We start from the raw sequence: 15576 nt of genomic DNA, 5'->3' as shown, positions 1-15576 counted from the left end.
TAGAAAGGGACGTCTCTGGGGAAAGAGGGGGGATGTCAGGGATGAGGGACTGAATGTGCCAGGATGTGTGTTATTGTGATGATGGGAGTCGAACGAAGAGGGTGTGCGAGCTTGAAGGAAACGAATGAAATGCTGTCGCTGTAGAACAAACGAATGACCAGGTGAAGACGAGCAGGGACAATTTGGTGATACTTGCCAACAGCTACTTGACAACATTGTCAACTTGCTATAGACCTACCTTTAAGTAAGAGACACTGCATGTTCACGTGGATATCCGCTTGAAGATTCCTCCTCCTTCATTTACCCCAACATCTAGATCTGTACAGAGCTCCGTGCTTGGCTATTTAGGTAAAAGATGGCATCGCCTGATTCGGTTTGTTTTTTTTGAATGGCCTATTTGGACGAATTTGCCATGGATACCAGTAACTTCCCCCTTGGATCCTGCCAAAAACTAAAGGAATAGAGTATGAAGATCTTGGCGGATATGTCTGGAAGCAGGCCATTCCCTGAAGCTCCTTCATACAGTTTTGCTTATGTAGACTTCTCCGGGCCACCTATCCTGGCCTTGGACCACCGCGGCCCCGCCCTGGCGGTGCGTTGTTGGAGAATTGAGTTTATGGGCCGGGGATTCATGTTGATTACGGGAGTCACGATTCGGTAGTATACCAAGCCTCTGAAAGAAGCAGAGTGCAGTCTTTCAGTCCAAGGAGCATGCCATGCCAAGTGAGAGGACGATTGGACGAGGAGTCTCATTCTTAGGTGTATATTCTAAAGACTTGCCTTGCAAATATCATTGATACTTGAGGTGCGAAATTCATCCAGCACGCCGACTTTCCCGCTTAACCGAGAGAAAACTTGGGACTTTGGAGAAATGAGGACTTCAAAAACCTTATCCGCAAGCTCGGGTTTGCCTGGCTGGAAAGGGGCAAGTCAAGCCGGTCCTTTGAAATTAAGGTATGTTGATATATCCTTGGCACTATCAGAGGGTGCATCTTTTGCCGGGAAAGCCGTCCCGCCCTGTACCGGATAACCCGGCATCGCAGTCCGGGGGGAGAAGGAGGGCCCGGAAGGGCGCGAGCGGGACATGAACGGATTCCTGGCGCTATTTCCTTAACTTAGGGAATGTAGAAGGAATTTGGCTGGATCGTCGTGGTAAAAGATTTTACGTCTCTGGTTTGCTGTGCCATCATGAGACTGTCCGGCGGAGGAACTTTTGTGCTGGGTTGCGGCGCGGAGAGTCTCTTCTCCGACCTCCACTTCCCGGTCCACATCGGAAGGGACCTCTCATGGTACGTCTTTGTCGTCTTCAAGGTCGCCTTCTGGCCCCGCGTCGACGACCAGAGATGCTAAGGGACGAAATGAGGACATCTGATAGGTCGACATGTGGATGTTTTAATGGTAGAGAGACCTTAGACTTCGAAGATACTGCGATTGCACTCCAAAACATGGGTGCGGTACGCCTTAGGAGCAGCTTCGATATCCTCCCGGGGGGTAGCACATAGTCGCTGGTCACGCGGTCTTTGGCGGGAGAAACAAGGAAAAGAAGTGTTAAGAAGCATAGAGGAGGTGGTGTCTGACGCGCCTCTCTAGCAGTGTCGCTTGGTTACCACAGAAACTGCCTGATATCAGAAACAACCTGCGTTCGGTTGGTGCATATTAAAGACCTTGGGAGAAAGGGAGAGAACGATGGAATCGTCCCTCATACGATGGGCAGCTGAAGTTCAGTCGAAAGCTGTCAATAACACCAGGTAAGCAGAATTAGTCGACCAACGTTGCGAATTATGAATCGAGGTTTCTATTTGGGTATTTTACCCCGATTTCTGTCTGTCCAAAAGGAAGCGTCTTCTCGCTCCTGATGCCAATTTCTCTGAAATAAAACTCCGTCGACACCTTGCGATAGATACTTGGGCATTCTACCCAGATCCTTTAGTACGCAAAGGTGATCCATGCACACTCCTCTCTATCTTCTCCTTCTCTAGGGCGCTTCTCTCGCTTCGCTGATTACATATATCGCATTATGAAAAGAGTGTAAGTGTCCCGAGCCTGGGCACAAGGCAAAAAAGACTTTTGTTCCGCTGTAAAGAATTTCATCGTCTGTCATTTGGTCTAAACAATGTCGCCGGTCTTGGTTCGGCTAGAACTCCGAGGTCGCCCAAAGAAGCGTCGACGCTGAGATCCAGACTCGTGGCTAGCTCTCGAGGCCGCGGCGCCTGACGTCGCGCTGTCTGGGCGTTCGAGATCGGTTCGTTCACGGATGCTCTGGAGACGCGCGACGTGCGGCTGGTGGACCTCTCTGCGAGCCTCAAACACGTCCTGGAAGTCGCTCCAGTTGTTGTCGATGAAAGGCGTCATACCAGTGCGAGAATCGGCGCGAGCACGGGTGGCTACCGCATTACCCGCTGTAGTGGGCTGAGTAGTAGAATGAATGGAGTGAGAGTCGCCTCCAGGCGTCGCAGGCTCGATGCCACTGGGACCGCCATTCTTTGAAGAGTCGTATGAAGGAGGGGCGCCGCCTGCCCAGTAGAAAGGGGTGTTGCGGGAACCACCAGGTTGCACCTGCCAAGGGCCCTGGAGGCCAACAGCGCGAACCTCGGCCATGAGCTGGGCAGCAAACTTGTTGTGTCTCTGCAGACGGAGCAGCTCGTTCTGGAAGTTGGACTTGTGGAAGAAGATCAAGTTCATGGTGAAAGATTGAACCTCGTTGAGAGTGCGGACTTCAGTAATGATGCGAGGTTGGTAGTCGCGCTTGTGCTCGAGGCAGAAGTTGAGCATGCGAGACTTGAGCTCCTCGATAAGCTCCGGGTCGGTGCCGAAACCAAGCTTAAGCTCGATAGGGTCGGCCAGGCCGGCGGAACGACGCTGGTTGAGGATGAAGAGGGTGTTGAGCACGCTATTGGGTGCCTGTACGATGTGACCTTCCATCTTCTTGAACTCGGTGTATAGCAGAGAGATTTCGGTAACGTAGTAATCATCACCAGTTCCCGTGGTACCAGTGTTGCCGTAGACAGTGACGCGGTCGCCGACATCGAAAGGGTGTTTGACGAATACGAAGATGATGGACTGCAGGAATTCTTGAGCGCTGGCCTGGAGCAGCCATGCGAGACCGAGGAAACTGGATCCGGCAGATGCGAGACCGGCAGCGGCAGAGCCCGAGAGAATGGAGATGAACACGATGATGGCGATGATAACAATGATGACGAGGAAGACCTTGTCGAGCTTCTTGATGACGGAATCGAGATCCTTCAACGAAGCAGCGATGGCCTTGCGCTCAAGATGAATCTCGTTGCAAGTGAGTTCCATCTCTTCCATAGAAATATCACCGTTGAGATCTTTGTCGAATATGCTAAAGGCATGTTCGGCCTCTTCGCTGGTCTTGAAGGCGGACTGCATGTCTTCGAGGTAGATGGTCTCCTGGCCATCCTTGGCGAGACTGCGGAAGATGAGGCGGGCGAGAGAATGGGCAGAGCCTGTGTTGCGCAACATCTCGTAGGTAATCTTGCGGGCATGGTTGAAGGCGACCTTTCGTCCTATGAAGTCGTTTCCGACGCGAGCCGCAACGCCACCAGCCTTGTTGAAGGCAGTGCGAACATTCTTTCCAACGACACCCATTGGGGTACGGGCGCCTGATCTGTTGCCGTTCTCGGTAGTGAGCCAGATGGAGTCCTCGCGATTAATTCGCATTTTGGAGTGCTCGTAAAGGTGGACCAAATGGTCGATGTCGCTCTTGTTCGTCTCAATTCGTTGGACATATGTGCGCTGATGGAAAGACGTGGCGATCCATTGGATGCAAATCTTCTCAACCCAGTTGAGGGCAGCAAGAACCAAGAAAGCGATGATGACTTTCTGAACGATATCGACCCATTTGAGATCCGGCTTGGTGTCGGTGTCCGGGTTGAACCCATCGGGAAGAACGCGGTGGTCTTCGAGGATAGGCGAGTAGGAGCAAAGAATGGCGAGCATCCACATGAAGAGAGCAGTGTGCAGCTCGAGACCCTGGCCGATGTCCCTCCACTTCTTGTGGTTCGAAGAGCCCATGACAATGGCAATACCGCCAAAGGTGAGGGGCATAAAGCTGGTAACCATACGCGTAGCCCACAATGAGCACCAGATGACCTCGAGCCAGATTCCAAACCATGTGAGATAGACGCCATAAGCACCACCGACGGTAGCGCTCTCGGCGTCAACGGCGAAGTGACCGATTAGAACCGGAATGAGAAGAAGCGCGGCACCGGGAATCAGATAGACAAAGTATCGGAAGACGCGCGGGAACTTCCTCAACCACTTCCACAATGCGAAGGCAAAGGCGCCGGCTTTCTTCTCGGGCGGCGGCTTGGCGGCATCGGCAGAGTTTGGACCGTTGGTAGCGAAGACATCCTCGGGCTCCATCTCGCGGGTCCTACCCTGGCGAGAACGCTGCTGGGAAATCTCATGTTCTTGGTTAGAGATGAGGCGCTCGGCGCGCAACAGCTCCAGATCGTCGTTCAGACGCGAGGCCTGTTCCCGTGAATCTTGCGGCGACATTGGTCCGCCATGTGTCTCTTGAGGGATATGAAGGTGGTTGTCGGTGTTTAATCTCGTCAACTTTTCGGGGTGTGTTGGCTGAGAGTTGGGATCAGTTGCGGTTTGGAGACTGTCGTCCGTATGCTGAGAATGCTTCTCATTCTCGTCTGAATTGGCGCGATCGCGATTATTCGTTGGCGTCGTCATGGTGGGCGGGATGAAGAGGCCGCGAGGGGCCGTTGGTTGAGATGGGCAGGATTATGGGGTGTAAGTGAGTGAGGTGGGATGCGCCCGAAGTAAAATGTTGCGGCCGTTTTGACTTAAGAGGGATCAACACGTCCTCCCTTTTGCTTTGTGTAGGTAAAGGCGAATAGGCCCGATAAATGCCGTCAGAGGCAAAAGAATGCCAGCAAGGTGATGTAAACGCGCGATTGGCGTTCGCGGTCGGGTCGTTTCGCTCTTTTTCTCGGTGAGGGAGAATTGCCGCCGGTCGGTGGTGACAAAGGCGCAAGTACTCCGCGGTGTGTGTTCCGGGGGAGGTAGCTATGACCACCGGCAAGAACTGCGATGAGGATGGGCAGGAGTGAGAAGGACGATCAACTCTTCAGTCAAGAAGAATCAAGTCGAAATTGGTACCTTCCTGTTTCCCCGTGGGTGAAGTGTACCTCGAGGACAGGTAAAGCTGGGGAAAGAGAGGGAAAGAGCTGGGGAAGGAGCTCTTGTTGAAAGGTCGAGGGGAGGTGGGCTGGATGAAGTATTTCTTGGGAGGCGCACCTTCCCGTCTTTTCGATGCGAAAGCTTCTACGGGAAGTCACCAAGTATCCTCGTACCTCTTCAGATTCAGATGGATACCTTGGGAATAAGTGAACAGGGAAAGAGCAAGGGGCCAAGACCAAATAGGCAATCAGCAGAAATGGCAGGCACAAGCACTTCCATGTGCTTGCATTTGTTAATCAGCAAGCGATCGCGCAGTCTGGACTCTTCCTCTTCACGCTCCTTGGTGACATTGGATGGAAGCTCTGAGCCTTTCCCAGGCAATGGCAGCAAAGATATGGGTACTACTTCAATCCCCGACACCCCGACTCCCCAGTCTCTCTCGGTCATTTTAGAGAAACAGGGACTGGTAAAGTAAAACTGGACCTCTGTTTCCCCTCTGGCATTGGAGGGCGCGAGGGGCCCCCGGGGGTGGTGTTTGAGCTCAATGAAGTATAGAGGGACGGGGTGGAAACCAAGAATTTGACGACAGCGACGGCGGCGACAAGGCCTCAAGAGTTCCAAGAATTGTCTCCAGAATTCTATCTGCACGTCCGAGCCTTGTTCACGTTGACCAGTGGTGGCGCTTGTGAATCGCTACTTCGAGCCTTCGACCCGCGGCGCCACGTCGGTGCCCAGAGAAAAAGAATGGGGGCGACGCGCGATGATCTTGCTTGGGGGGCTTGCTCGTCATTAACATTTGAAAATTGGGTCTCCATTTTTAGCTGGGCGTGGGCCTTGGACCTGGATGTTGGGGCCATCAATCTGGCCCGTCTGGCTTTGGCAATGGCATTTCTCTCTACTATGCAGTAGCTGTATCTCTTCCTCTTGTTGTTTGTTGCTCAAGGCATATACCGTGAATATCAACTTGGACGAATCTCCCTCTTGGGAAACGAGTGAGGAAGGTACCTTGGACACGTACATCACGATATCTAAGGAAGGAGCTTTTCATGTTTTCGAGTGACATTTTCTCGGAGGCGTGAGCTTGGATAAGTTGCTCAAGTGGAGGGGTGGCAGTGGCCATTGGCAGCGAATGCGACAGCGATATGCCGGCTGGCACTGGGCTCAAAACCGGGTCCGTGCTATCTGACAGGAGAGCCGCTGCAGGGAACATTCAACTCGTGAACCTGGAAACCTTGGAATCTTGAGCGCCTCTCTCTCTCACTGGGATGCAGCTGTTTCCCACGGACAGGAACCCTTCGTGGACAGGAACCCTTCGTTCCTTCCCACCTCGCTTTGTTTTTCTCTGTTACGGTGAAGACGGATGTCGGTGGTTTCCAAGGGCTGAGGAAATGGTTCTTCTAGCTTCTGGAGTCCAGGGCCCAGAGATTGAAGGTAGGTACCCAGCCGGAGCTTTGTATTACCTTCGTGCCTTCCATCTCAACGACACCACTCACTCGCTTCCTGCCGTATCGTGCTAGGTGTTGTACACAGTAGACGGAAGGAACAAAGGGGCAAGGGAGGGACCCTGAATATCTCCTCCGTCAAGTTGATTACTCGGAAGCACCGCAGTGGGCGATATGGCCATGGCTGGTTTTCTCGCTGCAACATTGCAATTCACTCTGAATTGCAGGGCCCCGTTGGCTTTCCACTTCGCTCTTGACCGAAACTTTGTGTTTTACAGCACGCACGGTAACTACTGCACTGCCTTGTGTTCAGTGTTGCACACTGCAAAGTTGCGGAAAGCCAGCATCACCCATTGATCGATTTGTCGCACTACCAAGGTCTTGGCTTTTTTACGTTTACATCACGCCCCTTGCGCCGAATATTCGTCGTCGGTCCGCGGCAGCTCTAAACTGAATGGCGGCTAGCGCCTGCGTCGTCGTCGTCGTTCACAGATTGTCCTCATCGTCATATTCCCCATAAACATTCATCACCGCACATGCGCGCACGGAGAAGATGATGTGAATCGGAATCCCTCTTGGGATGCACCATCCACATGTCATCGGAACCCCTACCAACAATGGGTCACTTTCGAGCTTCACATTGTCTCCGACTCTCCGTTCGAATGGCGGATGGCTGGTACTAGGGAGAATCTAAAGACTGCAGCTACGCATCCATCCCTACGGTATACTGGAGCACAATGAACTGGGAGACCCCCACTGGGTCAAACCCACGATCGCCCGTCATCGCGATCCTTTTGGTGCCTTTCCACTGCGGTATTGCCTGTCCATCCACACGCCTCATCCCTGGCCTGGGTGGTGGCCGCCGTCTGAGACACCGAGAGGTAGTCGCATAGTGAGGCTCTCCGCTGCGTCGCAACGAACCGACGCCACCAACCGACTGAACCGTCTCTCCCGATCCCGCGAACAGACGGTCGCAGATCACACACGCTGCCGCCCGAATCGCCATGCTATGCCGGCATACCTACACGCCAGGGGAGGAGCATGAAGACGGGCGGGCGGGTAAAACACCATCACATACGCACATGGCCGCCACTTTTCGCGCACGGCATCCCTTGCTGCACTTGACTGCCGTGCGAATACCACGAAGTGCCTTAAGTAGTGTGTCTAGCAGCATCAAGTTTGCAAGCCACCCTCAACAGAAATAGCGTCCGATGGCTATAATGCATGCCTGTTGCCAAAGCCCAATCTACTGTGGAAAGGCCCGAAGAGACCAGAGACCAGCGTGTCACCAGTGCCAGCACCAGCCAGTGACGACAGATGCTCTCACCACCTTCTCTTAGCACACATATCCTCTCTCGAGGTTGTGCAAGATACTTGGCACTAATTGGGACGACGGTGAATTACAGAAGCCCGAAGCGCGGGAGAACAACTGCCAGTGGCAGAAAAGAGACTAACGCCAGGCCAAACTCGTCTCGATACGAGGGACTACCGCAAATCCATTCCACGAGCGGAAACCATGGCAGAACCGGTGTGTCTTGGCGGCCGCAAGAACAACCTCTGGACCTCTGGATTCTCTGAAGTTTGCCCTGATCTGATTCTGGTGTACGTGTGTGCTTGTCTACCACTGGCACTTCTGGCAATCCTGCGTGTGTCTGCAGTGGCTAATCAGCGGATGGCTCACTCGATCTTTTGATGCGAAAAGTGGCCATCACCCGCCCTTGTCACATCGACACGCATGCAAAACAACCAACCAATCCACCTCGGATTTCGGACTGCATAATTCGCCTGCCAATGAAAGGGGTCTCTGTGCCTCAGGTCATTCAGCTGGGTGGACCGCGAAGGAGGATGACTCCTCAGGCTCCTTCCTCCTGATCTCGAGCTTCCAGAGTCGGTTCCTTCCTCGCGTTGGGTCATCTCCAACAAAAAACACGCACCTTCCTTCTCGTTCAAATTGCGGGTTGAATGGACCGACGGTCGGGTGCAGGTGCGACATGCGTGGGTGGGTGCTCTTTCCTCTTGCTGTGGTGGACCCCCACTCTACCTTAAGGTAGGTTGCCCGTCTCTCAACATGGCCCCACCTATCACGGCTGACGTCACACGGCGTCTTTCCTGGACCTTCCATGTTCCGCATTCGACGACGGCAAAACGGGTCCTCCTCGCCCGTTTTTTTCCCCTGCCAAGACACCAGGACCCGGCCGCTGAGCCCCTAACCCTCAGCTCGGCCCACCGTCCCCCGAATCTTTGGAAGCTCACTGTTTCCAACGCCCGGTGCCGTCACTGTCCGACGTCGCTGGGTTTGGCCCACGACCGACAGTCTGCCGAATCTTCAGACACGGAGCCCAACCTCGTTCACCTCCCATTATCCATGGTATCGCCGTATCCATGATCCCCCCCCTCGTCCGCAATGTCCTGGACTCCAGAACGTCCAGAAGAGTTTTCAGAATTTCTGCTCTCTCCCCAGATCGTTGAGTCGGTCTGGACCTTCGACACCAAACTGAGCTCCGCAGGCTCATCTTGTCAAGCTTCCTACGGAGTACACTCCAGTCAGCAAGTAGAAGTCGGTCGGTCGGATCCATCGACGATACCACAGAGTCACGGATCACTCGCAGATGGATCAAGAGAGAGATGACTGCAGTCACAACAACAGAATATGAGACAAGGAGTGCAAGGGTTCCTCACCAACCACTCAGGCCACAGTACGGATACACCAACCCAATGCTGCTCGCCGCAATTCACAGGCTGTCGTCAAATCTTGAGCCGTTTCAGCACTGAACACCACAGCCTACGAATACCTCACAGTCTCACGGCCTTACCACCACGATTTGACGCTTTGAGACATGCCTTATCTCGCCTCAATACCAGCACGGCGATAACGCACTCTAGCGTCCTTGGAATTCCGACCCTCCTGAAAATCTCTCTTTTCCCACATCTCTAGCTGCCTTAGTGCCAAAAGGGTTCCGACGCAGTGCGACGCACAGGTTACAACACACCAGCCCGAATTAATCACCACGTCACTCTCCGGCTTGCCCTCTTTAGACTTCCGCCTGCCCGTTTTCTCTCATTCGCGCCCTGAAGCCGTTTGCCACCACCGCCATCACCCATTCCAATGGTAGCGGACGGTACATCGCTTGCCGCTGGAAGAATGTGGGATGCAGGTACCAAGCACACTGTTCGCCCATAATGGTTGCAGCCACCGAAAAAGTTTTCTCCAAATCGATGGTGTTGGGCTCCCAAAATAGCTACACATCTCTTCCATCGTCAATTGGCAGTTGGCAGTGACAGTCGAAAAGAAAATCAGGTTCATCATTGGGAAGCCGCAGTTCATCGCAACTCTTGAGTGGCTATGTCAGCAACAACCCAAATCAATAGGACCGCAAGGACCATTTCAGAAATTCTATGCCGGTCGGGGAAACTCGATCGGCATCAAACGATCGAAGCTGTCTATCACACCAGTTGCTCTACCGTCAAAGTACGCGTCTAGAAAACTTGCCAGCATGTCGTCATGCTCTGCCGCATATCAGCGAACCAGACAGATGCTGTAACGGCCGGCGCGCTGCTCATGCTCAGATTCGACATTCAAGCTTTCGTTCCCCGAGCTCGTCTACGCGCATCTCCCGGATAGCAATCCCACGCCCGCATATTCACTTCCCATCAAAGTGGTGATCGGCGTCAGCCCGGGAGGACAGCTCAGAGCAAGCAGATTCCTCGACCCACGATTCTCCGACTGGGAAAATGAGTGACAAGCATCGTCAGCCGCCAGAATTCGTGTCCGCTTTTTCTCGTAGCGATCTCAGCGAGCCCTTGACCTCCACGACCTCGTACCCTTGATTGCGAAGCCGCTTAAACCAGGCGCAATAAGATTGAGAAGAGCCAGACCGCTCCTTGGCCCTGCTAATTGCTCAACGTTCTAGACGAATCAACACGCCATCCACTGCCCGTGCTATCGCTCGCGACCGCGCCATATCAAGCCAGAATCCATCCAATATCCCTTGCCGACGATGTGCCCTGACCTTGCGCTTCAGGGCTCCCTTCCGGGGACCAGCAGCCGCCCGCCTAGCGCATATGAGAGCAAACGCACGCCAGCCCACCGGTCTATGGAGTACCGGAGCGGAGGACAGCCGCCCCGACGCGACAGCGACGTTTCTTCACATGCAAGGCTCCTGACGCGAAACACCCTGAACCCCCTAATTTTCGACGACGTGCGACCACCATGCCTGTGCCCCGTGCGGCGATTACGGGAGTGAAAGAAGAGGATCCAATGAAGAGAGTTTGCTTTATCTCTCGACAAGACCGCTAATGCGAATCATATTGGCGCTGTCTCGGGTCCATGCCGTCCATGCTTTTGCTTTGCTTTTCTTCTGCCATGCAATTTGTTTAGAGGGGACGACACTCTGCCATACTTTTTCGTATATCAAACTCTACCCCTGAGATGCTGCATAACCCATAGTGAAGGAGGCGTCGCAACTCCTGCAACGCGACCACACACTTGCAAGCTCAAAGTCAATTGTAATTTGGGTGGGCTACGAGATGAAAGTAGCAAAGAAGGACATTGATACATCATACTTCTATTGCCTGTCAGTGAGAGCTTATGGAACATAGTTGAAATTCGGCGATAATTATATGTAGATTTTAATTATGCCTGCAAATGCTGTCAAGTAGAGTTTCAATGTACCAAAAAGTCACATCATACAAGAAATTGAAAGTCACAGTCGCCTTCTGAACGTGCCATATACCTTGGAGCGGACGAGAAAAAATGCTACAAAACCCTAGCCCACTCCACTCTTCGTTTCTTCAGACTTTTGACAATGCTGCTTCAAAGGACGTCGACAACCTCGACCCATTGAACCGACACAGGACCCTTGAGTCCATACTCCCCGGCCGGGTGAGCCTCGAAAGAACTCGCACCCGCAACAGAAGCAGCAACTCCAAACGTCATGATGCTATCCTGCTCCGCTCTCACGCGATTACACAACGTCGAAGCAACTCCTACCCTGACCACGTTGTCGGCGCCCGCGGAGGGGTTCAGGTAGTCCGTGATGTCCACCACAACGTCGGGCGAGCTGTTCACGTCGAGGATGACTCTCTCGTCGCTGACCCAGAGTGTCGTTGCGTCCGTGATAGCGCCTAGGTGAAGATGAGCTCCCAGGCGTTGTGCCGCGATAGATGAGGATGGGGTTCTGAATGTGGTTTCGTAGTATGCTGTTCCGCTTGTGTTGCCTAGGTTCACGGGGTCTAGATCTTTCCAGGGCGCTAGCGGACTGGGGGGTAATCGGTGCGCTGTGACCACGGTCTCCATGGAGAGAGAGTCATTGCTACTGCTCCAGTCATTGACTGTTATGTTCCATGTGTCGAGGTCTGTTGCTTCTGGGAGCTGAGAGGTAGTGAAGGTTAGGGTTTGGCCGGTGGCGAGGGTAATATTCGTGGTACCGGGGGCGAGGTGTGCTGTGATGCCGCTGATGCGGGTATTTTTCGTCGTGGTGTTTGTGGTGAGGTCTTGAGACGTGGTGTAAAGGAGGCCTTGAAGGGGGCCAGATGTTGATATTATGTGAGTGTTTGGTGGACGAGGCAGGAAGGATGTGTTATGTTCATCATCCGCGGATGAGGTGTGGTTGAAGAAGACGAGGATGACAGTCTGATTCGGGGCGAGCGTCACCGGCACGACATTCTTGTTCTCCTTAACGGTGTACTGTAAAAGTGGTGACGCTGAGCCTGTCCAGGCGTCGAGGACGTACGGTGTCCCGCCCGCCGTATCGAGGAAGCTGACGTTCGTAGTCGTGGAGTTTTCCCCGTCGTTGTATAAGAACACGACTTCCGCGTCCTCTGTGCTTCGCGAGAAGGAGTACCACTTGTCAGTAGTACTCTCTTCCAGAAACGAGACCCGAGGCCGAATGTTGAGAGCAGCGAGAGCAGCTGGTAAATCCTCCGCAGAAGCAAGCACCGTCACGCCCTCCATCTCAAGGACCTTTGCCATGATCTTCGGAACAGTATCAGCCCCATTCACACCAATGCTCTGAAAATCCGCACTACCGACAACGAAGATGGGCAAGCCTGCCTCCGCGAATGCTCTCGTCTGCGCCGCCATCTCCGGCGTCAATTTTGTCTGGTTGGCAAAGATGAGTGCTTTATACGCGGGGCCATCCGGCGCGAGAACGCCCTCCTCGCTGACGACCGCGTTCGAGGAAGAGAAGCTCGCGGGGCCGATATAGTCGTACGTGAAGCCCATCTTCTCGAGGTTATCACTCTTGTAGACTACCTTGGCGAACGGTGCAGCGTACTGGTAGAACGCGAGATCGACTCTCGCGGTACCAACTTGACTAACAAACTGGTTCCTCGCAACATACGCCATCGCATCAGCCATAAATCCAGCACTGGTGCTGTTACCACCCTCCCCAGCGTGATGACTCCCCCTCCACGCCGGCATCCGCAGCCCCCACATCTCGGTAAACGTGTACGCGAAGACGGTATACCCGGGCCACGTCGTCTGCGCGTAGACGCCCGAGTACGCGTACCCGTGGAGGACATTCATACTCACCCCGCCGGCGAGACCGCGGCGGACGGTGCGGAGGAGGTCCGCGATGGTCTGGGTGTAGGATGCGCCGTTGACGGCGCCGGCTTCGGAGGAGACGACGGGGTTACTGGCCATGTGGGCTGGGCCGGAGAGGTGGCGGTAAAGGGAGGGGGAATCGTTGAAGCCGAGGGATTCGCCTTCAGGTGCATTGACGAGGGGGGTTGAGTCGAGCATGTTTAGGGGCAGGTTGTAGGCTGGCTGGTTGGAGTATTCTAGTCCCCGTTCGTAAGCCCATTCTGAGGTTGTGCGGATGTAGTCTTCGTATCCGGCTTGGAGTGTGAGGCGGTAGTCGTCGTTGCAGCGCGAGACCAGCGTGCTGTTGCTTGGTGAGAGGAAGGATTCGCCGTAGGGCAGATTCTGCGCGGCCCAGTAGTTTTCGCGTTGGATGAGGAAGGGGAGGCAGGTTGCAATGTCGTAGCCCTGTTGTGTGTGGAACGCGTCGGCGAAGTTGTGTGTCCACCAGAGGGCTGTATCCATCTCCATGCTGTCTTCCCAGGCTTGAAAGATTTATGCTTTAGCCACGGCTTCTGGACTTGACGAGTAGTTTGAGTCTCATCCGTTGGATGTTTTACATACCATACTTCCCCACGCGAGCGAGTAGCTCTCTATCCTCCTCCTCGGGGATGATGTACTCGTCAAAGAAACCCGTCAGCTTCTTCGCCCCCGCGGCGCTGAAGTGGTCGGTGACCCAGGACCCGTTCTGCACCCACGTTGCGGCATCGGGTGCGGCTTCGATGGAGCGCTGGTTGGTGTAGCGTGTGTACCATGCCATTATACGCCATGTGTTCTGTGAGTCTTTGGGGGTCGTCCAGGAGACTGATCTCGTGGACGGGTCGACTAAGGTGGTGATGTCGATGACGCGGCCGAGGTTGACGGCGGTTGACGAAGCGTTGGACCCTGGTGCTTGTTCTACGGCTAGGACGAAGGAGAGGTTCTGCTGGCCGAATTCCTCGCAGGGGTGCATGAAGAGGTGGAGGGACGGGCTCGCGGGTTGGGTCGAGAGCGGGAGAGTGCCGTTGAAGGCGTGTCCTGGAGTGACTGTTATGTTGACATATGCCTAACAAAGTGGTGTTAACCATTCCCAGTTCCCATACTCCATGAGATTTATATGAGAGAGACAAGTGTATGGGTCTTGAGAATGAGATGAAGAAGTAGGATAGTCAACACTCACCAACTCCAACGCCAGCCCAATACTCTCAGGCTCCGAAGGAACGCCCTGCCCCTGATTCGCGCCAATCGAAAAGTCAAAGAGAATATCATTGTCCGCGACCGCCTGCATCGCCGCGCGGAAGACGCCGCGAGACGCGTTTGTGCCGTAGCCGTAGGTGGACCAGTTTGCCGATGGCGAGTGGAACTGGTAGTAGGGTAAGAACTCAAGGCCGCCGGCGCCGACGGCTGCTATCTCTGCCACGTCGCGGGTGACTGCTTCGATGTCAACTTCGGCATCGGGTAGCCTTGTGTAGGATGAGATGTTAGTGCTCAAAAAGTCAGGGGGGCACTGGACTGGGTAGAGTAGATCGCACCAGTATCTGAACTTTGGGCGGTAGGTGTTTGGAGGGGAGACGAAGTTGTCGAGGCTGTGGGCTTCAGACATCGTTGTTAATGACGCTGTGAGCGTGGCGAGGGATCGTAGACCACGCATGACATCTGCTTGGAGGAACAGAGTCCGTGAGAGCATCGAGATTCTTGTTCTCCTGCAAGCTGAGATCAGCAGGGCTGCGGCTTCCTTTTAAGAAGCGTCATTGACTGAATACGCGGGTCTTGGATCGCATCGTTGCCCTCATCGGAAGGACTTCTCCAACGGAACCATACTAGTCATCATAGAAGATGGTACGTGGCTGCGTGATGTTCTTTACGAGATGGATCTACGGATGTACATGAAGTCTCGCAAGCAAATTACCCAAGACTCCATTCCAAAACCCTGTACGGTGGCTTCATCAAGATTAGGTGTATACGAAATCGAAAACATGACGGTCTATACGCGTACAGCATCGGGCCTTCGTCGAAATATCTTGGGAAATATCAGGAAGGGAGGACTTTGGTGAGTCTCAAGGGCTGAACTCCGCGGGTGACGACCTTAGGCGGCGGTGAAATTGCTCCATCATGCATCCAATTTGCCAGTACTGCAAGTAGGGTTGCAGGACATCGCCATTAGCTGCGCGGAATAGTTGGACTGCGAGTGCTTTCTCCGTAATACATGCTTGAAGTTGCCACTTCTCCGGGAAGACGATACCCGTCGTCATAATGTAGGCCGAGACCATGCTTGCAAGGGCCGGCAATGCAACGGCGATGCGGGGCATACGAATGCGAAAACGCGGGTTCGCGGCCCCGTGGAGTGCGGGTCCGAACCCGCGCTTTCTATATCTCTTCCGCCACGGGGTAATCACTCAGCATCCTTGAGACAACTCG

The 15576-nt window shown here is 54.0% G+C and overlaps 2 protein-coding genes across 2 annotated transcripts; both read right to left on the bottom strand.

Moving 5' to 3' along the window:
* Positions 1-2106: 2106 nt before the first annotated feature.
* Positions 2107-4707, bottom strand: N0V96_003260 (uncharacterized protein; the record flags this gene model as incomplete). The annotated part of the gene is made up of 1 exon (XM_053191037.1): positions 2107-4707. The coding sequence occupies one exon, from the start codon at positions 4705-4707 to the stop codon at positions 2107-2109; it is 2601 nt and encodes an 866-aa protein (XP_053051462.1).
* Positions 4708-11412: 6705 nt separating this feature from the next.
* N0V96_003259 (uncharacterized protein) lies at positions 11413-14809 on the bottom strand (the record flags this gene model as incomplete). The annotated part of the gene is made up of 3 exons (XM_065756784.1): positions 11413-13664; positions 13744-14196; positions 14362-14809. The coding sequence occupies 3 exons, from the start codon at positions 14807-14809 to the stop codon at positions 11413-11415; spliced, it is 3153 nt and encodes a 1050-aa protein (XP_065614551.1).
* Positions 14810-15576: the final 767 nt, after the last annotated feature.

Source organism: Colletotrichum fioriniae, assembly GCF_027942845.1.
Source record: "Colletotrichum fioriniae strain IMI 355084 chromosome Unknown scaffold_3, whole genome shotgun sequence".
NCBI classification, from domain to species: Eukaryota; Fungi; Ascomycota; class Sordariomycetes; order Glomerellales; family Glomerellaceae; genus Colletotrichum; species Colletotrichum fioriniae.
The sequence above is the reverse complement of the archived record's forward strand: the minus strand, read 5'-3'. Positions and strand labels throughout refer to the sequence as shown.